General features: G+C 43.8%; 1 protein-coding gene across 3 annotated transcripts; it reads right to left on the bottom strand.

Annotated features, from left to right (window-relative positions):
• Positions 1–7,011: 7,011 nt before the first annotated feature.
• Positions 7,012–16,996, bottom strand: LOC108923600 (leucine-rich repeat LGI family member 3-like). 3 transcript variants are annotated; one of them, XM_018734451.2, is made up of 10 exons: positions 16,812–16,996; positions 16,419–16,673; positions 15,632–15,757; positions 14,292–14,363; positions 12,438–12,509; positions 12,149–12,220; positions 11,807–11,976; positions 11,239–11,403; positions 8,899–8,989; positions 7,012–8,641 (listed from the first exon to the last, which is right to left on the bottom strand). In XM_018734451.2, exons 2-10 carry the CDS (start codon positions 16,607–16,609, stop codon positions 7,912–7,914), a joined length of 1,689 nt encoding a protein of 562 aa, XP_018589967.1. In that variant the 5' UTR covers positions 16,610–16,673; positions 16,812–16,996; the 3' UTR covers positions 7,012–7,911. The 3 variants fall into 3 exon arrangements, with proteins under 3 accessions (XP_018589967.1, XP_018589969.1, XP_018589968.1); XM_018734453.2 differs by lacking the exon at positions 16,812–16,996 and having other exon boundaries at positions 12,149–12,236; positions 15,632–15,703; positions 16,419–16,694; XM_018734452.2 differs by having other exon boundaries at positions 7,014–8,641; positions 15,632–15,703; positions 16,419–16,996.
• Between the last annotated feature and the right edge of the window lie 7,262 nt (positions 16,997–24,258).

Genomic DNA, 24,258 nt, shown 5'->3' on the forward strand with positions numbered 1-24,258 from the left:
CCTCATGTTTCTAACAACATTCTATAATGGTAGAGGGTAAAATAAATGAATGAATATCCTTGTGTCCTCCCAAAAGAGAAGTAAAAAAGAAAAGAAAAAAAATCTGATAAATACATACACATACAATAACATTCAACCCTATAAGAACTCTAAACGCTTTAACATTTACCCACCCTACCCCCTGCCACCTCCCAAACAAGTAGCAGGGGAATAACGTGTTTACCAAAAAATACACTAGAGCTTAAGGAGAGAGAGGAAACTAAACAACAGCCAAATAAAATTCTCTCCGCTCTTCTTTGATATTTATCAATTTTATACATCTGAACCTCAATCAGCCATTAAATTTAGCCATAAAGCAAGAGCAAATAACCACAAAGGAAACTAAAAATAATATTTTTCATCCATGTCAGTTTAACATAATCATAAACCTGAGTTCCTGCAGTTTAGTAATGTTCACTTGTATTTGTTCAGTTCTCGATACGTAATAATACCTTACATCAACAAATACTTTTTATCAAAATATACCCAAATGTATCAGACTATAAATATGAGTGACATTCATGTTACTTGCATGGAATTCAGCTCGTTTTAGTAAAGCTCTGGTTGAAGAATTCTTCGGCCGCTCGCGGAGAATCAAATGAGTGCCTAATGCCGTCCACAGTGATGGTAAGTCTGGCTGGGTAGAATAGGCTGTAAGTGACATTGGCATCGCGGAGTTTCCTTTTCACTGGATAAAAGCCACGCGCATCTTGCTGACTTCTGGGGTGATGTCAGGGAAAATATGTACCTGGACCCCTCTGTATGTGAGTTTGCCTCTCACTTTTCCGAGATCCAGTATCTTGAGTTTGTCCGCGTAGTAATGCAGGTGAACAAGTATAGTACGGGGTCTCCTGTCCCCGGTCGGCCTCGGAGCTAGAGTGCGATGCACTGTCTATTATCACCAGAGAGTCGAAGTGCTCAGCACCAAGCACCTCAGGGAAGGAATCTGATCATGTTTCCACCTTCAACTCCCTCTTTGATACCTACAAGATGCAGGTTTTGTCTCCAGCTTCTGTTTTCTAGATCCAGCCATTTATCTTACATTCTTTAGCGATCAATTGTTGTGCTTGTTCCAGCGCCATCACTCTATCTATCGTTTCACTGACTGTGTTTCCCATTTCTTCGACATTACTAACTATCTCTGTGTGTGCCGAGCGAAGATGTGCTAGTTCATCACGTATAGCACGAATGTCTGCTTTCATTTTCTCACACAGAGCAGAGATGTTTGCTGTAATATCAACAAACGATGTCGCCATTTCGGCTTTTAATTGCGCCAGCATCGCTTCCATAGCTACCTGTAATTCCTCTCTTAAAGTCCGAAGAGAGAGTGTATTCTCCGGTGTGGTATCCTGAGAGGTCTCCGCCATGTTATGCGCCATCTTTGAACTGCCGACTGCGAAAGGAGTTAGCGTTTTTTGAATTTGTTTCATGTTCCCCTTCCGTAAATTTTTCTTCATATCAGAATGTTGATATTAAGCCTTAAGGTAGTTATATTACACTTAGTTCCTACTTAATTAACTTTTGAAGGTTCAGATGACCATATTAATGTAATGTATCAGCAGAGCTCCTCACTGCCACCCTACTCTATCACATGCCAGGAGCCATAAGACTATTATGTCTGACCACCTTCCTACAAAATTTATTTTTTTAAAGGTACACAAACATTTATGTACAATACAGGAGTAATGGCTGTGTAAAGGCTTATCTGGACATGAATATAAAGTTATTGTGCATGAACATTTACACCATAAATGAGTTTGAGAGATCATGGGCGAAGTGAATCCAGAAGAAATTAGTTTTCTGACCCTTCTTAAATGTGGACCAAGTTCCAGGCAGTTCTGAGTGAGAGAGGGAGGTCATCCCACCAGATCTGAGAACCTCCGTACTTTACCTTTTGTGTGTGGGACCACCAAGCGAGCAGAAGTAGATGAGCGAAGGGGTCTGGCTGGGGTGTAGTGGTTGTTCAAGTCCGGTAAATAGCTGGGAGCAATTATATTGATGCATTTGTAGACAATAACTAGGGTCTTGAATTTGATTTGGGCAGCTATAGGAAGCCAGTGCAGAGGAATGAGTAGAGGAGATACGTGGGAACACTTTGGCAAATCAAACACAACTTGTGCAGCAGCATTCTGTAATAGCTGCAGAGGTTTGATGGAAGTAGCAAGAAGGCCACACAGGAGAGAGCTGCAGTAGTCCAGACGGGAAGTCACCATGGCCTGGACAAGTAGTTGGGCAGAGTCAGTAGTGAGGTAGGGACGGATCCTACGAATATTATGCAGGGTGTATCTGCAGGACCAGGTTGTAGGCTTTGATGTGCTGAGAGAAAGACAGACGTGTCAATCGTTACTCCCAGACTCTTAGCCAACAAGGTTGGTAAATCATCAGCATTACAAAGGCATTAAAAAAAACCTCTGCTTACTGCCACACTGTGGAGTCCGACACGGACGCTGCGTTGCTATTACGTCCAAACACAGACGAAATGTAAAATGACCTCACGTGCAGTGTGATGTTAAAAGTGCACTGTACGTGCTGTAAGACACTCGGTGGAAGTGAAACGGGAAACACGAGACCAGGAAACACACACGGTGTTTGAACTATGGTGAACAGTGAAACGCTACTCTGTGAGTATGACCGCAACCCCGAGACGTGACAAAATACCGGACTGGAACACTGGACCAGGACTGAAGAACAAGAGGCAGGAACTGACGGGACAGGCACTCGGGACTGGAACATGAACACCTAGGAAACAGACTGAGGGAACAAGAGACTACGAATAACCAAGAGAGCACAATAGAACCGCTGATTAAGAATCCGCAAGTAGTTCTGCTCCGCTGGCTCCTTTTATACCTCCGTGTCCTATGAGACTGTGAGGTGATATGTGAGCATTACCTAGCGGCACTGAGTGGCGCCGCCTCTGACCAGGAGGGGCAGTGACCCCGTGGGACGTGACACACACCTTCCATAAGTGAGTGCAATCACAAATTGATTAGAAATAGGTACGGGTGGGGCTTTAAACATGTATCACAAAAGGTGTGCCATCTGGTCAACAAACAAGGGTGAATGCGTACAGTCATAGTCAAGCAACCTGCCCTGAAAGGTAATGACGAGACAAGCACCACTGCTGTCGATTCATTGCCATATCCTGAAATATTTCTAGCCATTTACTCAGTGAGTCTTTGGGACCCCATCCTGGAAGTCGCAAACTACCTACATTTCCAAGGTTCTTTTTTGGAAGTTTTCATCCCACGTAGCCACATCATTTTTTTTTGTCCTCCTTGAGTTCCATGAATAACAAGATTAGCGAAATGAATGTGTTTTCCACTTTGATCTAGACAGAAGGACAGACCAACTGGGAGGTAAAGATTCTCTGTTTTGGAGAGGTTGAGTTGGAGGTGGTGATCAGACATCCATGAAGAGATGTCCAACAGGCAGGCAGCAATGAGTGCAGAGATGTCTGACGCACCAGGAGGAAAGGAGAGGTAGATCTGGGTATCATTAGTATAGCAGTGGTATTGGAATCCATAGGAGCCTATGACTGAACCGAGGGAGGAGGTGTAGATCGAGAAGAGAAGAGGACCCAGTACCTCCCTGTGGGACACCAGTTGACAGAGGCAGAGAACGAGAGCTCCGCCAGACTACTTGATAGAATCTGTCAGATAGGTAGGACTCAAACCATCTTGGTGCCACTCCTTTGATCCCAAGCTGACTGAGAGACGAGAGTAGAGTCCGGTAGTTCACTGTGTCAAATGCTGCAGACAGATCGAGGAGGATGAGGACCAAGGAGAGGGAGGTGGCTCTAACGGCTTGAGAGCAACAGACACTGCCAGTAGAGCCGTCTCAGTAGAGTGACCAACTTTGAAACCAGATTGATAATCGTCAAGGGGATGGTTCCAGGTGAGGAAATCAGACAGTTGCTCACAGGCTGCCTGCTCAAAAGTTTTAGGCAGGAAGGAGAGGAGGGAGACCGGTCTGTAGTTTTGGACCAGATTGGGATCCAGGGAGGGTTTCTTTAACAGAAGTGAAATGAGAGGGGTTTTGAAGGCAGCTAGGAAACAGCCAGAGGAGAGTGAGGAGTTGATGACCTTAGAGATGAAAGTGGAGAGTTGCAGGGAAATGTTCTGTAGGAGTGACGATGATATAGGATCAAGTGAGCAGGTGGTGGCTTTGCGCGATATCAGGAGGTCAGAGATTTCAGATTCAGAGAATGGCTTGAATTTGGAGAGGATAGCATCACATGGAGGTCCAGCATGAACAAGGCTGGGTGATGCTGAGAACTTATCAGTGATTGCTTTGACTTTGTCTCTGAAAAACAAAGCAAAGTCATCAGCAAAGAGGGAGGAGGAGGTGGTAGAGGACACAGAAGGGATGAGACGGTGGCAACAAGTCTGTGTAGTTTTTTTAGATGCAGACAGTATTTTGTTGTGGTAGAAGGAGGTTTTAACTGAAGAGACAGCAGAGTGAAAAGTAGCTAAGACTGACTTGGTAGGCATCCAGGTCTGATGGAGTTTTGGATTCCTGCCAGCTTCTCTTTGCAGCCTGCAGTTTGGTCCTGTTAGCATGTGATATATCAGACAGCCATGGGGTGTGCTGGGTTGAAAGACAGTGGACAGAGAGAGTCAAGAGAGGAAGATGGGGCAGAGAGGAAAATGTTAGTGGCATCATCTGTTGATAAATCTAAGAATTGTGCAGCAGAAGGGAGAGCAGACAGAGTAGCAGAGGCAAAGCAGGAAGATGAGAGAGATTTTAAGTTGCGGCAAAAGGTGACAACGGATGGAGAAAGAGAAAAGGAAATAGCGGTGAGGCAGAGTTCCTGCCCGAAGGGACCAATAACAACTATCTTGAGACACTGTCCTCTTTGAACTCCGGGATCCAGCTGAGGACTCAACTTGTTTGTTCAGCTGGGGTAGGCAAGAGAATCATCAGGGGCAGGCACAAGTCAGTCAATCAGCAAATGTCATACAGAGTGGTTAGCAGAAATCAGAACTAAGGAAACAAGAGCAAAGAGTCGAGGAACCGAACAGGAGGAAAGACACTGGTGAAGAATTCAGAATGATGCGAAGTGCTGCCGTTGCTCTAGATGAGGTTCTGAATGCATGAATCTTCGAGGTGTGCTTGAGCTTCTTATTTCATTTTTTTTCTAACTGCACCTTTATCTGGTATCTTTGTCTTTATCTGGTATCTGCAGCTTTATCTGATATTTGCGTATGATATCGAAAAGACAGCATACTCTTTATTCCAACCTAAACTTTCAATATCGTGTTACACCATTTATGAGACAATCACACCTAGAACTAATGATTATATTAATAGCTCTGTCATTAAAAGGTTGAAATACAGTTAGAATGTATCTAAACTCAGGACCTTTCTATTTCAAAGGACCTAACCAACATTACCTATTACCTTCATCGCATTCCCTTTCCATATTCTTTGGTTAAAAACCATTGAATTTATTTCTGAAACACTTTGATGGCCTTTTATGCATGGGCATAAAGGGATTACATCCTGTCATCTATGCACTGCCAAAAGCCATTTGGTGTCAGAAAAAAATCAAAGCAATTCATTGGTGTTTTCTGTCTATCCTTTTGCATCTGGATCAGAGTGTGACTAGGTAGCTGAAACATCAGATCAGTCTCTGCTCCACCAAGTAATAATCTCTCCTGTCTACCTGACCTCTGTGTTCTATACTTCAAACACAAGCGTGTTCAGTGTTATGCCTCGTGGACTGGGATGGTTACAGCACCAGGAGTGGATCTTAGTCACTTCTCATGATATCTGGGATTCTTTAGTAGTTGAAGACTTCTGACACGGACTGTCCAGACAGAACATCAGCTTCATGGCCGTTCATGTAGATAGGGTGTCACATTTCTGCCCTGTTTTGCTACTGTTACCCACAAGAGGTCACTGTCATCTCATTTCTGGACTAAAGAAGCACACCTGTGACTGATTAATAGACTAATAATCTGTCTTCCAAAGGATTTTTCTTTCGCTTGGTCCAAGAGCAGTCTGCCATTTCTGCTTCTGCATTGCAACATTGTGTATGTTGTTATTTTTTTCAACTCACATTCTCAGAAAGTCCTGCCTGCCCCCCCCCCCCCCCCCCCCCTTCTTTCAGAGCTCAGGATCTTCTATAATAAACTGCATTTAGATCCATCACTTTATTTTTTTTCATTTAGCTGATGCTTTTTTCCAAAGCAACTTACAATATTAAGCTTACAATTATTACAGTTACAAGCATAAAATTACTTACCTATTTATACAGCTGGGTATTTTTACTGGAGCTGTTTTAGGGTACGTACCTTGCTCAAAACTACTACAACCAGAGGTGGGGATGAAACCTGCAACCTTTGGGTCCAACAGCAGTAGCTCTAACCACTACACTACCAGCTGTCCCGCTTCAGCTCTTTAACACAGGTTGGGTCGATGGTTGTGAACCTTTCTCTTTGTCACTTAAAATCTTCCCATTTTTATTAATTGGGCATCTTGGACATTTAAACTTTTGAAAAAACTATTTGCACTGAACTATCTACTATAACTGTGAAATATGATAAAGTTGGCATGTGTTAACACCATCAAAGATATTGTTGGTACACACTGCAGAACTTTCATAAAACTTTATATACCAAATGAGAACATAATGGAATGCAGAAATAAATTTTAATTTGATTGGTCCCATTCAAAGAGAATAATAGAATTTCATGCTTAGTTATCATTGTCTTCTGAGAATTTGCCTAGGGTTAGGGTTAAGGTTAACCTCCTAACTCACTCCACACACACACACACACACACACACACACACACACACACACACACACACACACACACACACACACACACAGACAGGCTGAAACCGCTTGTCCCGAGTGGGGTCATGGCAAACTGGAGCCTAACCCATCAACCCAGGGTGCCAGGCTGGAGGGGAGGGGGGGGGGGAACACCCTGGACAGGATGCCAATCTGTCGCAAGGCACCCTACGCAGGACTTGAACCCCAGACCTACTGGAGAGCAGGACCTGGCAAAGCCCCCCCCACACTAACAAACAGAAGCAAATCAAAACTTCCTACATAGCAAAATGTATATAAACAGAGTGTTCTGTTGATATAAGCAGTATTTTAATTTACAAACCTTCCCACAGTATTTATTTCACTTTACATCTCAAGGACATTAAGGAAAAGAAACCAGAGCAGGAAATACAGAAAACTCTTTGATGGGTTCCACAGGGCCTTGTACATGGCTCATGATGCATTTTTAGTTAAGTTCAGGTAAGGGTACAGCTGATGCTGTAAAAGCATACCGGCAATTAAGGTTAAACACATATAATTCCATAATGTGACTCAAAACATTCATCAAGCAAAAAAAGTGCTGGTCTTTTTTTTTTAACAACTTATCAATCAAAAGGAAATTAGTTGAAATGACTGCAATTTGTCAAATTATATTTTAATAGATTCAAGCTATTTGCTTTAGTTAAATGATGCTGTACATGACATGAACAAATTACATAACACATTTCTTATCATGCAGTTAGAAGTCTTGCATTTCTTATACAGGGGTTCCCCATGGTAGACATCTCAGACCAGGCAGCTTTACGCTGTAGGAGTAGCACCACCTAGAGGAGCTGCAAGCACATGTAATTATTGTAGCAACCTGCAACAGTTTGTCGCTATCTGTGGGTAAGACTTATACAGCCACAGGCCAGGACTGGCTGACCTGAGTGAACAACTGCTGAACTCATTCTGTGCAACAAGAGAATCATCTTTCTGTGATCTGAGATCAATGCAAAAACAAAAGTGTATCCTTTATCTGCCTGCAAACATACATTCATGAAGTACACATTCATACTCATACACCACACCAACACTGGTAATAAATTCTCCCCTACTTGGCACTGAGGTCCAGCAACAGGTGCTGGTAGGCTAAGGTGTTTCCCTTGAAGCTGGCGACTAGCAGGATGTCACTGTTGTCTACAGAGAGCAGGCTGAACGCCCTGGGACCCCTCACATTGAGTTCTTGGAAGGGTTGGAAGCGCTGAGCAGCTTCATCCCACAAATACACCCTTGAGAAAGAGTAGTCGCTGCCCATGGCCAGGTAGAGGCGGCCTTCAACAGAAAAGGGCAGTGCAACTTTAGAGCCCCGTGAAGGAAGCACCTGCACCTCCACAAACTGCTGACCCTCCCAGCGCATCACCCTGGAGTCACCGATGAAGCGGATGAGGCAGAGATGGAGGACCCCGTTGGCATAGAAGTGCTTCACCATCCACACATCAATGGCATCAAGTAGGTGGCCATGGAGAGTAAACTGCCTCTGCACGTGGTTCCACTGGTAAACAACGGGGGGCTGGGAGGCGCTGGATAAGATAAGCCAAGGAATACCATCCACCTCCAAGAACTCCACATGGGTATCACGGTGCCAGGGGTGTAGCGACTGATAAGAGTAAAAACCATTGCTGTTCCAGCGGTAGAGTGTGGTCAGTCCAGCCTTGGAGCTGTCAGCCACAGCAAAGAACCAATTGTCCTCAAGATGGAAGGCCTCCACATGATTAGGCTTAAGGACACGGGCAGTGTCAATGTCCTGAATTTTCATAAAGCGCTGGGGTACCTCCTCCCACCTTCCAAGAGTAAGAGCAATGGTCAGAAGTGGGAACAAGGAAATTTGTAAAGCGGGATTTGACATAAATCTGTTTGCAAGCCAAGAAAGGCAAAGGGACATAATACATTTTCATGAGATTTGACGATTTCTGCAATGGACACACAAATGAAACTTTATGAGTAATATCTGACCCTATTTTTTCAGGTTTAAAGTCTTTTCGTTTCATGCACATGTCAAATGAGGGAGGTTGGTAATGTTATAAATGTTCAAACATACTTATAGATGTGAGATCCTCCAAAAAGCTGTGCCACCACCATGTAGACCGTCTTCTCAATCACCAAAGGCTTGCAGTATACAGCAGAGCGAGCTTCAAATTAAGGTGCATATGGAAGGAAAGAAACAAATGCAGTTTCAGTTCAGTTTATTTTTATAGAGCGCTCTTCTCACACAATGACACAGAGCACTGAACAAAGGGAAAAGACAAATGATAAGATAATTAACTACAGGCAGTCCCCAGATTATGAATGAGTTTCATTCCTAAGTCTCTGTAAATTGAATCTGTAAGTAGTTGGAACTGTTAGGTACAGTTCGTATCTACCGTCAGTAACTCAAATGTTTGTCTTATTATATCGTATATAGTGTACCTTTCTATGCATAGAAAACATTAAGGAAACACTTCTAGATACACAAAAAAATCTTTAACATAATAATAATATAATAATAATAAATGTAACTACAGTATTTACAATAGAGAGAGCGAGGAGGAGAGTGTGTGTGTGTGTGTGTGTGTGTGTGTGTGTGTGGAGTAGGTAGAAAAAACATTAAAGAAACTATAATGGTTGCTTTTTCAATGTTCGCTGGCATTTCACATTTTTCCAATCACTTCATTATTTCCACTTTAGATTCAGTTGTGATTGTTTTCCTTTTCTTTGATGCATCACCATCACTTGCATCACATTTATGCTTTGGTGCCATGGTGCCAAGCCAGCGCTACCAGCACCTGAGAACCAGTCAGGGCGGGAGCATAAAAGACAACGACGAAACCAAGTCTGACGTGGAACCTTGTTCAGCTCGCGCCCAAGCTTCCCATGAGACACTTGTTCTACTACTCCCTGCTTCTTGTTCATCGTTCCTTGCCTTCGCTCCTCACCCTGTGTTCCCTGCTCCTTCCTCCCTGATCCCTGTACCCTCCTACCTGGTTGGCTCTCCTGTGTACCAGCCCCTTGCCTTCCTCTCAACTTCACTTCCTGGATCATCCCCTTGAATGACATTAGCCCCTCGGTGACCCTTGCCTGTCTGAGACAATGACTTTGGATTTCCCTAATAAACTTCCTGCTCGTCTTGCACTTGGGTCCGTCCTTTCTCATCCGGACACGGAACATGGCACATGGTAATGAGGATAAAAACAAAAAAAAATTAAAGTCAAATACAGTAACACACACAAGACACTAATAACAATGTGGTTAGTGTCATACTGAGTGGGCAGGAGACTGAGGTAGGCGTGGACCCAGTTGCGAGATCTTTATTGTCAATACATAAGGGAGCACGCGAGATTTGTAGTCTGAGACAAGCATGGGTTGGTCAATGCACAAATGTATGTCTTGAGGAGACTCCAATGTCGTAGTTGAGGAGGCAATGCAAGTGTCAGGAGCCATGAACGTCAAGAGCAGGAACAAGGGATTGAGGAGAACGTTGTACTTGGAAAGATGAGTAGGTTGTCATGGGTTCACTTGAGAGCACTGGAGAGACGGGTTTCTCAAATGAGATTTTGCAACCAGGGTGTGCAGGTGCAGCTTTTTCGTACCCTGCTGCTCTGATTTCGGGCAGGTGCAGACGTTCGAGGTAAGGTCGTGGGCATGACAGTCCGATTGAAAAGAACAAAGTCTCTGTTCTACTTCGGGCCCATGCGCCCACAAGCTGACAAACTGCTTTAGATAGGCAATGTTTTGATGCGCATCACAAAGTAGCACCCGTTTGTTATTATGAATGATTGTATGTAACTTGAATTTTTGATATAATAGGCTTTATGGGATATACTGTAATAGGCTTCACAAGGGGTGGTTCATAACTACGGATTATACGTATTTGGACCTTCGTAACTCAGGGACTGCCTGTGTATTCTAGAGTAATACATTATCCATGTAATTATTAAAGCAATGCATATGCCTACTTGCCACAGAGAAAAGGAACAAAAAAACTCCCGAATTAAAGTCAAAGAAGAAAAAAACCTCTAGAAGTCCAAGTACCAGTGACTGCCCACTCCTCCTGGGCATTCTAGATTTAAAAAGGCTTTCATGTTATTTTACAACTAATAACAACAATCAACTCTTCAAAGGGATAGCTTGTTTGTTCCTCTGAATAAAACAAACTGAGCCCAGATTCAAATGTAGAAAGAATTAAAACCAAACAGCACTTGTTGCACATATTTGAAAGTTTCTGAAGCAAAAGCCTGATTCACAAAAAGACCTCAAGCCCATATTCTGAAGTTAAAATCTCTTTCAGCTGTTGGCAATAAATATGAATCCCATTCTAAGTTTGTTTTGTATGCTCACAGGCAATGCTGTAGTGACTACCATGATTTCTAGCCTCATGCTCCTTATCCTTAACCAGACTCACAGGTGATGTTGTAGTGTTTCCTGAAGACCATGTCCGTGTGGTCCCACACATACAGCATGCAGATTCCTGTGTAAGGCTGGGCAAAGACCACAAACACATCTCCATTGAAGCTGTAGGATTCCACTGATACTGCGTGGAATTGGAAGGTTTCGTGCACCACAAAGTCTATGTGCAGACAAAGAGCAAGAAAGAGAGTAAAATACAAACATAAGCTTAGAGTTACAAGTTTATGATGATCAACTCTGTGATGAGTAATAACTACACTGAATGCCCAGTCATGTGATTGCTAAGTAATCAATAATTTGCTGAGAAATAAGTATAATTTAAACCAAATTAGACCAATTATTTAAATTCTAATAAATACACTGTCATGACCAGTCATGATTAATTAGGCTTGAACCCAGAAGGATAAGAGAATTAACCTGAATGGTTATACCAATGACAACTTTACTGAATTCATAGCATATGTTAATCATTATGCTCAAACACTGTGGCAACATGTTGCTCCCTTACTATGGTTAGATTAGGGTATGACAGATTTTATTTTTGATTGGACTTGAATCCCGACCTGAACTGATGCAATAGAAGTCCTGCACCGAGAGGTCGTGGAGCTGGTGGCCCTGGAGCTTAGGTGGACTGGCACAGTACACGGGCAGTACTGATGTATTAGTGCCACTCATCCACTCCAGCAGCCACTTTATCTTGCAGTCACAGTGAAGTGTATTCCCCCGCAGGTCTCTTTGTGGGCCAATGGAAAGGAACAGAGTGCAAGCATAGAACACAGGTGTCAGGACCCAACAGAGGTGACGGTAAAACAAAATCAAGGTGATCAAAAATTTTCAGTCCAGTTGACCTAATAATCCGAAATTTGCAGAATGAATGAGACCAGGCAGGTCAACTGTGAACTCACAGATCAGTCAGAATGTCTAGGTGTCTGAAAAGATCCCGGGGCAGGATTTGCAGGTTGTTATTGGACAGGGATCTGCCAGTGAGAAGATCTGAATGTCAAAAGACAACCTGTGCTAAATCCCAATCCAAAGGCTAAAGTAGCTGGTTGTGTTGTTGAGTTCATGAGACATTTATTGCATTGAGCTATTGTATATTGCTTTATAATTACGTTTATGGCTCTAAATGCAGGAGAGTAGCTGTGAAGGAAAAATGGTGGGGAAGAGGCATGGTCCCAAGCATGTGACACTTACAGGTGAGCAAGGGCTTTGAGCCCTCTGAAGGCATGCTTGGACAGTGCCTGGATGTCATTGTTCTCAATGAACCTAAAAGAAAACATTAATGAGGACACTGTTAATGCCACAGGTAAGATGGTGTACAGTAGGTAAAGCTGTTGCCCTGCAGTCAAAAGACCTGGGTCCAACTCTCTGTTCCTACTGTGAAACCCTTGATCAACCCAATACTTACCTGAATTGCAACAGTAAAATGACTTGGCTCTATGAGTACCCTTACTGTAACTGAATAATAGCCTTTATTCAGCCGCTACTCTGGCATTGTATGTGATTGTGTATCTTATAATATTAAAAAAAAAAAAAATGGTAGGAGGGTTTCAGGATTTGTCTATCCTGTGTTTTATGCACTTACTTGAATGATGAACATCGGCGCAGCAAGTGGAAGGTAACAAACTAGTTTTACTTGGGAGTCACATGTCTGCAGCCATGTCTCGTTCTCTTAATGTAATGCATAAATTGTCCTTTTGCTGAGATATACGTCGCTTTGGACAAAAACGTCTGCTAAATGAATAAATGTAAATGTAAACTTTTTCTATTAAATTGTGCTATGTACTTGTATGTATTTTCATGTTCTTATTATATTGATTACATCGCTGTACTATGTTCAGTTATGCTCCTAATAAAGAAAAAAAAGGTATGTACCAAGTACAGTAACTACTAAAGAGTTCCTAAAAAGCATTAATTAAGTTTTGCTTAGTGTCAGATACAGTTATTGCCAGTTTTTTTGAGTTGATCCTTTTGAGGTCACCATGAAAACAGAATTAATTCAGTCAGATCAGAAGCATGCTCAAACCATTCAACATTTTCACACACACACATTTTCAGAACCGCTTGTCCCGTACGGGGTCACGGGGAACCGGAGCCTACCCGGCAACACAGGGCATAAGGCCGGAGGGGGAAGGGGACACGCCCAGGACGGGACGCCAGTCCATCACAAGGCACCCCAAGCGGGACTCGAACCCCAGACCCACCGGAGAGCAGGACTGCGGTCCAACCCACTGCGCCACCGCACCCCCTTCTCAACATTTTCAGTAGGAAGCATATCAGGGAGGCCACAAGCTTTTTGCAGTCAGCATTTTTAATTTTTTTTAGAAGTCAGCACTGTTGGTATTCTTCACAAATATTATTCAACATTACCCTCCTGCAACGCAGGACTGGCTATATGGAGTAGGATGGGGGCATGGTGAAACACTTTAAAGTTCAAAGAGAGCAGGTTATTCCTTGCATGAGCAATGTCCCAGTTAGCAGACTGCCCATTTTCTCACCCATCCTGCTGGCAGTCAGTAATGAATCTTTATCTTAATACTCATCATTTTAGTACTGTTATGAAAAAAGCATATTCTTTCTTCTGACACCCTTCCAGTTCCCTTTTTTGCTTTGCAGTGAGCAGTATGTGGAACAGAGTAAAGTATGCTGACAAGTTTTGGAATTTTTTTTAAGAGTTTTAGTTGCTTAGCGATATATATGTGATGCAAGTTTATGGAACTGTTAAGAGATCAAGAGATAAGTGATTCCAAAAGAGATGCAATTTGAGACCCTTCCTGAATGTTTGAAAGGATTCAACATTTCTGAGAGAAAGAGGAACCATCCAGGTATATTAGAAATTAACAGATCTAACTACCTCTAGAACAAAAACTGTGATGGGATGTAAGTTTATGGAACAGATAGAAGATTGTGAGAGAAGGGGCTCTGAAAAGAGATGCATTTTGAGACTCTTCTTAGATAATGAAACTGTATTTGTGTGTTTCATGCAGGAATAAGGCAGCAGGCTCTACTGGGGTGGGGGAAGGGTACAGGATGGGAGGATATACTCACAGGTATTGCAGGTGTGTGAGACCTGCAAAGGCATCATTGGCAATCATGGTGAACTTGTTGGAGTTGAGTAGCCTGTGAGGACAGCAACAGAAGACAGACACACATATACACACATATGCTTTGAAAAGAACATTTGGGTTTGCATTCATGTCCTTGTTGAAAACATGATCATGGCTAGGCTGAACCTGACAGCTTTCTGTGTCACATGCTGCTCTCATAAATTGAACTATAAAAGCACAGAATCACAGTTGAAATGTTTAATGAAGTTTATTTTATTACTGTTTAAACCATTTTCAAGCCATTTACAGGAGTTTAATTGTTTTTAATTCTCTTCCATGTTTCAAGCTAGGCTCCGGTTCCCCGTGACCCCGTATGGGACAAGCGGTTCTGAAAATGTGTGTGTGTGTGTGTTTCAAGCCATCTCTAGGCCTGTAAGAATACTGTCATCTGGTCCTTGTGGAAGGCTCTGAAAATTTCATCTAGGGTGAAATTCTGGTCAGCTTTGCAAAAAATTCCCTTTGAAGAATTCTTACTTGTTCTGTATAATTAGTCTTGCACCTTCCTTATCTTTGTGGGCAGTGGTGCCAAAATCCACCTGGGTGCTCGTCTAGCCAGCCCTAAATCACTCCTCTGCTTATTTTTGTGAGGGCTGATGCTGTATTTTTAAGTTCTCATGTTTTATTGAAGTGCTTTTTCTTTTGTTTTAAATCTGAATGGTTCATGAGATGCAACCATGAAGTGGACAAGGGTCTCTCTCTTTATTAAATATCTGTCCTCTTTGGGTTGGTACCTTGAAGCACTTTGTAACTTCCTGTTCCTGGCAGTATTCTGTGTAGTGCTTTAGCTGAATCTCAGTTGTATTAATATCATTTTTTTTTTAACTGTGGTGGTTGCAAGAGTCCTTGCAATTCTTCCACATCTGAGTCACAACATGACCATCCTCTCCTCCAAGTCACAACCTCTACAATGTGCTTCTCCAAGTCAAGTTCCTATCAGTGTTCTCAGAATGGCAATCCTTGTCTCCTCCAAATCACAACCCTGACATTCCACTTATTCCATCCATGATCATAACAATGATCTTCTCCAAATCAGGGCCCTGACAATCAACTCCTCCATGGTACCACTCTGACACTCTGCTTGATTTTGTCTCCGTCAGCTACACAGCATCCAGCCAAACACTGAGCGCCAGCAGAAAAAGTAGTGCAGTTCTCAGAGCCACCTGATGGGGTGGTATAACCTGGAATTTAGAATCTGAATAAGAATCAGAAGCATGCCATTTGGGATTAATTTAGGAATTAAGCCTATGTTCTCAGAGAGACACAGAAGGGTTGTGGACTCACAGGAACTGGAGCAGGTGTAAGTGGGAGAAGGCTCCCTCAGAGATCTCACTGAATGCTGCATTCACCATGGTCCTGCAGGTGAGACCAGAAAGAGACGTGCGCCTGGGGTCATCTGGTCCATCAGCACTGTGGTCATTGATTGCAGGAGTCACTGGCATGTTGTAGTTATCAGTAGACTTGGGATTCAACCAGTTGTCAGTTTGGCACTCATTAAAGTGACACCCTTATTCTGGTTACAGACAGAGTACTAAACTCTGTGTGTGTGCCAATGAAATACACTATAGCAATGTGAAAAAGTCAACATAAGAGAATAACAGGCAGTTGCTACCATTTACAGGCAGTTATAGCATTTAGATGAACATCAGACATGTATGTGTTGACATATGTAAAAATGTTAAAAGTTTGTTGGGGTTTTACTTACTTTTTCAAACCACTGTAGACAGGATAAAATGCAAAGACACAGCCAGACTGAGAATGGTCACAGACAGATGGACAGACATGCAAATCATAAGACAGACAGTGTGAAGAGTAGAAACACCGACAGGTCAACAGCATGGACACACAGGCAGGAGAATAAAGGAACAACAATACAATCTACACATACATTATATTTACATGTATTCATCTATCAGATGAGCATCTCCATGTCTCCAAAAACACTAGGATAGAAAGAAAAGCAGAGGCAAACTAGGACAGAGACATATGTACACAGTAGGACACAGACACATACAGAGGTATCCAGTAGGACAGAGACACAGAGACATGGGGGGGGACACTGTCCACTTACAGGGAGACAATCCCTGGAGGGAAATTCCTGGGAATGGCTTTGGCCTCCATGCAGAAGGCACTGTCCTTAGTGCAGTAGCAGCTTGATGGACAGCGGGTGACTTTGGAGACCCTCCTGGACCCCGTGGCCCCTGCTAGGCACAGCAGGAGGCCCAGGATAAGCCACCCACGCAGCAGACAGGCTCCCGGCATTCTTCCTCGGTAGGAGAGGGGCCCGAGTGGGGGCTGCAGCAGCACCGGCTTGGTCCTTCACCTCCTGCAGTGAGACAAACACATAAAAGCAAGTAAACAACGACAGGATTGCAAGTGTCGCTGTGGCAAATATGCACGGTAGTCTAACAGTCATTGTGGCGAAAGGCTGCTGCGGTGGATCGTCTCTAACAGGACAGGAGACCTGGTAAAGTGGATGGAAAAAGGCAGCAGGAAAAGAATCAGACGGGGTGATGGAGGGGGCGGAAGCTGCACCCCGGCTGTTCTGTCGCTCAGTGTGTGTGTGGGTTTGTTTTGCTCTGCACATTGCACATCGGGGGCGTGCACTGTGTGCATTGGTACTGCTGCCCCCAGGCCAGTGTGTCGGTGCTGAATTATTAAACACCGAATTGAACAGCCTGCCTAGCACCCAGGCAGAGGTTGCATGACCACTAGGGGGAGCTGCAGAGCAGCACATATTCTCAACAATGTCCCCATGAGTCCTCATGTTGTTTGATGTGGAATGGGTGATTTTGGCAGGAACATTTACACATTACATAAATTTAAGAGGTCATTCTAGAAGTGTGTCCAGAAGAGGTGAGTTTTAAGACCCTTCTTAAATGTGGACAGTGATTCAGCAGTTCTGACTGAGAGAGGTCATTCCACCTCATCGGCACCAGAACCAAAAAACCTTTGTGCTTTTGCTTTTGGACCTTTAGTACATATGACCACCAAGCAGGCAGAGGCGGAGGAGTGTAGCAGTTTGGCAACTGATCAGATCTTGCAGATATTTAGGAGCAGTTCCATTTATGCTTTTGTGGGCTATAACCAGAGTCTTGAATTTGATCCGGGCAGCTATAGGAAGCCAATGTAGAGAGACGTGTGGGAAAGCTTTGGCAGATCAAACACAACTTGTACAGCAGCATTCTGTATCAGCTGTAGAGGTCTGATGCAGTAGCTGTAAGGGCAGACAGGAGAGAGTGGCAGTAGTCCAGGTGGGATATCACCATAGCCTGGAATGGATCCTGCGAATGTTATGCAGGATGTATCTACAGGTCTGAATTGTGGCTTTGATATGCTGGGAGGAAGACAGACTTAAGTGAATCCTTAGTCCCAGACTCTCAGTCAAGGAGGTGGGCAAAATCAGTGAGTTATCCAGTTTGACAGAGGGTTCAGGACAGGAAGACAGGCCAGTTGGGAGGTGAAGAATCTCTGTTTTGGAGAGGCTGAGCTGTAAATGGTGATCAGACATCCAGGCTGGCAGCGATGTGCTTGAAATGTTTATTTCTCCAGGTGGAAATGAGAGGAAGAGCTGGGTATCATCAGAGTAGCAGGGGTAGTTCAATCCATGAGAGGCAGTGACAGGGCAGAGGAAAGAGATTGAGAAGAGTAAGGGGCCCAGTACCAAGCCATGTAGGATTTCAGTTGAGAGAGGCTGAGGAGATGAACGGGAGCCCAGCAAGACCACTTGGTAGGTTAAATTAAACCACAATGGTGCAAAACACAGGATGCAAACACAAACATGTGAGTACAAAAGCAAGACCACAGTGTATCACAATTTACAGCTTAGGAGCACTGTTCCCACAATGCAGTGCGTCTCACATTGTCTGTCATACAGCTACTTATCAAAATTTTTGAATATGGTCTCAGATTTGGACTGGATGTTGTAAAAATGTTGTAAAGGAAAATCCAGACCATTTAGCAAAAAGTTATAATCTTGAATACATGAAAAACCCAGTATTGGGAAAACAAATAATGGCAGGTGGGTGTATCTGTTGGAATTGAGGGCTTCCTGTGGTCACTACTTTAAGCATTAGGAAGAGTAATGATCTGGAAATATTCCATATGATAATGCCTGTATTGGACCTTTGGTGAGGCCATTTCACCTTAACTGGTTCAACAAATTAGATGTGTAAACTGTAAAACTTGAAGATATGCATGGTTTTTAAAGGTCTGTCAACGTAAAAAAAGCGAAAATATTGGAACCCATAAGTAACATTCACAATATATTCAAAACCAACTTTCACTGTTGCCACTGTATCTGCAGCAGATCCTGAAATATTTATCCTCCACCTTTTTAATGAAGTGATTTCAAGTTGTTTACTAAGTGTCTTACAGTGACAAACCCTTTCATAGAGCTCAGAAAATTCTACTGTATTAATTCATGCTAGGGAGGCGCGGTGGCGCAGTGGGTTGGCCTGGGTCCTGCTCTTCTGTGGGTCTGCGGTTCGAGTCCCGCTTGGGGTGCCTTGCGACGGACTGGCGTCCCGTCCTGGGTGTGTCCCCTCTCCCTCTGGCCTTACGCCCTGTGTTACCGGGTAGGCTCCGGTTCCCCGTGACCCCGTATGGGACAAGCGGTTCTGAAAATGTGTGTGTGTGTGTGTGTGTGTGTAATTCATGCTACATACCTTGAGCAAGAGTATTACAACAGTACAAGGGACTGATATCCTGGTCCTTTTATTAAAAGTTAATAGCTGAACTGATTACGTGACTTGCTGCCCAAAAGCATTAAATTGTATTCAATGGTTGTCAATGTACAGGAGCTGCAGAAATCAGGACATCTTTACTGGCAGCGCCCTGGTTTCAGTGAATATTCTATAAAATGATTGACTAATATGTATAATTGTCTGGACTAAGCCAGCCCTGCTGTAAACATCTGTTCTACGTTCCTGTATGCTGAGGTGTTGTCATTACTAACAACTTCTCTGATACCTACAACCTTGCGCCTGACACCCACACCTGCCACTAATGAGAGAGGCAGGGTAAAAGGAAGCCGTGCCTGCATACCTGGTTACAGAACCTCTCCAAGAGAAACTCACCTACAGTTGGGTCCACTTCAACTCCTTGGCTTCACATCTTCCGAGATGACAACTTCAATGTATCTTTATATGAATAATCTGCCACTTAACTGTTTTACACAGAAAAAATAGTGACACAGCCAAGAGAGTCTGATAAAAGAAAAACAAAATAACACAAAGAACTATGCATACTAAAAGACTGTGGGTCTGTTGTAGTCAAAAACTACAACTACAGTTGCCTGTAAAATATTGACAGTTTCCAAAGCAGTGCTAAGCAGCACCACACTAAGAGAGTGGTCACTCCGCGATCTCTGTTGTGTTGTCCACATTCAGGGACAGGCTCTTCCTGGATCGGGGCCTTGTTGTAACAGAAGGGCTTGTATGATCTAGGGATCTCCAGAGCTATATCATCAGGAGCAGTATGCTCCTGTAGGGTCTCCCATGGTGACAGGGTCTAGAGGGAAGATCCAGACTAACATGATCCAAAAAAACCCCTAGGACAAATGGGAACAAGAGAATGTTTACCCTGCCCAGAATAGGGTCACCGGGACCTACTCCTGGAGCCAGGCCTGGGGGTAGTGTTCCTGGTGAGTGCATGGTGGCCAGGCAACCCACATAACCTGACCAGGGGTTGGGTATGATGCTTTTCAGGTGGTAAGAGGGGCAGGGTGGCATGTGGCGTCATGGCCCCTTACGGCAGAAACTGGCTGTTGGCACGTGGAATGCAACCTCACTGGGGGGGGGCTCTAGTACAGGAGGTTGAATGATACCAACTAGATATAGTTGGGCTCACCTCCACTCACAATGTTGGCTCTGGAACCAAACTCCTCAGTAGGGGGTAGTCTCTCTCCTACTCAGGAGTTGCACAGGGTGAGAAGTGCTGGGCAGGTGTGGGGATACTCACAAGACCCCAGCTGGCTGCTGTATAGTTGAAGTTTATCCTGGTGGACAAGAGGGTTGCCTCAATGTGACTTAAGGAGAGAAAAACTTTGACTGCTGTGTGTGCTTTTGCACCAAACAGCAGTTCAGAGTGTTCGACCTTCTTGGAGAGAGTGGGTGGGTTTCTGGAGAGGGCCCCACCTACAGACTTCATAGTCTTGCTGGGACTTCAACACTTACATTGGCAATGACTGGGAAATCTGGAGTGGGCTGATAGGGAACAACGGCTTGCCCGATCTAAAACGGAATGGTAAAATGTTATTGGACTTCTGTGCTAGTCATGATTTGTTCACAACAAACACCATGTTTGAACACAAGGATGGTCATTAGTGTACTTGGTACCAGAGCTCCTTAGCCAAAGGTCAATGATCGATTTTGTAGTCGTTTAATCTGACTTGTGGATGCAGTGGTGCAGCGGGCTTGGCCGGGTCCTGCTCTCTGGTGGGTCGGGGATTTGAGTCCTGCTTGGGGTGCCTTGCGACGGACTGGCATCCTATCCTGGGTGTGTTCCCTCCCCCTCCAGCCTTATGCCCTGTGTTGCCAGGTTAGGCTCTGGCTCACCGCGACCCCACTTGGGACAAGCGGTTTCAGTCAATGTGTGTGTATGTGTGTGATCTGACTTGATGCCACGTTTTGAACACTCAGGTGAAGAGAGGTGCTGAGCTATCAACAGATCACCATCTGGAGGTAAGTTGGATCAGATGGCAAGGAAAACTGATGGACAGACCGGTAGACCCAAGCGTATAGTGAGGGTGGGCTGGGAACGACTTTCAGAGGACTCTGTCCCGTATGATATTAACTCTCATATCCTGGAGGACAAAGGGGACATGGAGTCTGAATGGACTCTGTTCAAAACCTCCTTTGTGGAAGTAGCCAGGTGCAGCTGTGGCCAAAAGCTTGTTGGTGCCAGTCATGGTGGCAACCCAAGAACCCACTGGTGGACACCGGTGGTGTGGTTAGCCGTCAAGCTGAAAAAGGAGGCCTTTAGAGCCTAGTTGGCTTTGGGGACTCCTGATTCAGCAGATACATACCGGCAGGTGAAAAAGGTGGCAGCAGCTGCCGTTGCAGAAGTAAAATCCAGAGCATGGGAGGAGTTTGGAGAGGCTATGGAAAATGACTATCAGTTGGCCTCAAAGAGGTTCTGGAGAACCATCCAGCGGCTCATCCAAACTGTCCTCAGCAAAAGTGGAGAGAGTCTAACCTCAAATAAGGAAATTGTCAGGAGGTAGAAGGAGTACATTGAGGAACTATTAAACCTGAGACATATGCCTCCCTTACAGGAATCAGGACCAGCGGCTTCTGGGTTATCGGAGTCCATTTCCCTGATGGAAATCACCGATGTAGTTGGAAAGCTCCACAGTGGCAAGCAGCAGGGGTGGATGAGATTCACCTAGAATTGCTTAAGGCCCTGGATGTTGTAGGGCTGTCATGGATGACACGTCTTTGCAATGTTGCATGGACCTTGGGGACAGTGCCTTTGGACTGGCAAACTGGGGTGGTGGACCCTATTTTTAAGAAAGGGGACCGGAGAGTGTGTACCAATTATCAGGGTATCAGCCTCCCTGGGAAAGTCTATGCCAGGGTGCTGGAAAAGAGAAAAGACTCCATCCGATAGTGGAATCTCAGATTGAAGAGGAACAATGTGGATTCCGTCCAGGCCGTGGAACAGTGGACCAGCTTTTTACCCTCTCACAGACAATTGAAGGGGCATGGGAGTTTGCTAGTCCAGTCTACATGTGTTTTGTGGACTTGGAGAAGGCCTATGACCGAGTTCTCCAAGAAATTCTGTGGGAGGTGCTTTGGGAGTATGGGATGCCGGGGCCATTCGATTACTGTACACACAGAGCAAGAGCTGAGTCCGCATACTTGGCATTATGTCAAGCTCGTTCAATGAGGGTGTTGGATTCCACCAAGGTTAGCTGCTGCACCTCCTCTCTGTATGCTGACTCATCATTCTTGCTGATGAGACCCACCACGGTCGTGTCATCGGCGAACTTGATGATGTAGTTCGAGTCAGTACAGTGAACAGCAGTGGTCATACAGCCATGGGGGGCGGGCAGTGCTCAGTGTAGTGATGTTGCTCCCAATCTGGACTGACTGAGGTCTCTCAGTGAAGAAGTCTAGGATTCAGTTGCAGGGGGAGGTGTTCAGGCCTAGAAGACTCAGCTTTCCAATTAAGCTGAGGGGTGATTGTACTGAACGCTGAACTGAAGTCTTTGAACAGCATGCAAATGTACATGTCCTTTTTGTTCAGATGTGTAAGGGCAAGATAAAGGGTAGTGGCAATGAGCGCTTAGGACGATATGCAAACTGCAGGGGGTCCAGTGAGGGGGCAGCAGGGTCTTGATGTCCCTCATGACGAGTCTCTCAAAGCACTTCATGACAATGGGTACGAGTGCAACGGGACGAGGTGTGAGGTGCAAGGCACAAAAACCACAAATCTGGTATGGACAGTTATTTTTGTTTAGTACATGCTTTGCTCTAAAGTGACATGCAATGCAGACTGGACAAAAGTGCATGAACAACAGGCTGACAATTCTAGATACACATTTTGCCAGCACACATTACACAAGTAGCTACATATAGAACTGATATATAAATGGAAACATGATGGATGGTGTTAGCAACTAGAAGATCAAAAGAGAAATGAGTCAAAAAGATGGGTTTTTAAGAAACTTCTTGGATGGTGATAGGGACTCAACAGCACTGCGAGATAGAGGGAGATCATTCAACCACACTGGCCCAAAACCAAGAACCTACAGACTTTTAATTTTAGCTGTGTGGAGAACCACTAAGTGCTCAAAGGTGGAGCAGTGTTGCAAGTGATCAGGTGTTGCAGGCATTCAAGAATAGATCTGTTCATGGTCTTGTAGGCTTTCTTGAACATGTGTTCTGGTTAATGAAAATTAATAGTCTTTGGATGCAAGTTATGCTACATTATGATTCAGTAACAAGAAGTGACGTTTCTACTGTTCTCAGAGAAGATTGATGCAAGAGCACAGTTACACCTATGAAGTCTACACACATGTAACACTTCATATGACAAAACTTAAGTGAACAAAGTTCATGAGACACATAAGCACACAGCAAACACACAAACTAGGATCTGTTAGCTACAATGAAGGCATTGCTGGGATGTATAATGCAATAGAAAAACAGCAGAACAGCTCGTTCACTCGACTTTCAAGTGAGGTGGAAGTCGTCACTGTTCATAACTCCAACGTATCTTTTACCACTAAGCCATAATCAATGAAAGGTTAGCACAGATGTTCATTTTATTGACAGGATAAGTTGTAGAAAAGCTAAGGATGTAACAATAGATATTCTGTAACCCTTTATAATTTGAACTAGTTAAAATTTTAACTGACAAAAAATTTGGCTCCATAACCTCTTATTCATTGCTAAATCTTAAGCAATCTCTGCTATAGAATGTTCATTTTTCATTTTGTTATTGATTAAAATGCCAAACAATCCACAAACACTGTAGAAGTGAATTGAATTAAGCAGTCTAACACTCATGTTCTGTTTGTGTGCTCTGTACTGTCTTCTGTCAACTGCCTGATAAATACATCATTAACCATTACACCACACAAGCTGTCTGCTCTTCAGTGGCTTTCCCCCCCACTAAGCCAATGATTTGATGATTCAAATGATTGAAAGGTATTTATAATCCTTTATTTTTTCAGGAAAAAAAAATTCACAAATTTATTCAATATATTTTGGAGAACAAATTTGGTCCTTTCAGTCAAGTCAAGCTCCATTGCTGCCTTTCAGAAGCTGTTTGCACCACAGTCTAGAATATGAAATGGTCTTGTTGGAGATGCTATCTTACAAAGGATCCCATTTCAAAGCAAGTTTGTTTGATTCACTGTCAATTACAAGAATTTTAAAAAAAAAAAAAAAAAAAAAAAAAAA

Source organism: Scleropages formosus, chromosome 6 (assembly GCF_900964775.1).
Source record: "Scleropages formosus chromosome 6, fSclFor1.1, whole genome shotgun sequence".
Classification (NCBI taxonomy): domain Eukaryota; kingdom Metazoa; phylum Chordata; class Actinopteri; order Osteoglossiformes; family Osteoglossidae; genus Scleropages; species Scleropages formosus.

Coding starts and splice junctions, on each gene's coding strand:
- LOC108923600 (XM_018734451.2), bottom strand. CDS start 16,609: ATGCCGGGAGCCTGTCTGCTGCGTGGGTGGCTTATCCTGGGCCTCCTG. Junction 14,364..15,631: donor TTACACCTGCTCCAGTTCCT/GTGAGTCCACAA, acceptor CTGTCCTCACAG/GCTACTCAACTCCAACAAGT. Junction 8,642..8,898: donor GGAGGATCTCACATCTATAA/GTATGTTTGAAC, acceptor TACTCTTGGAAG/GTGGGAGGAGGTACCCCAGC.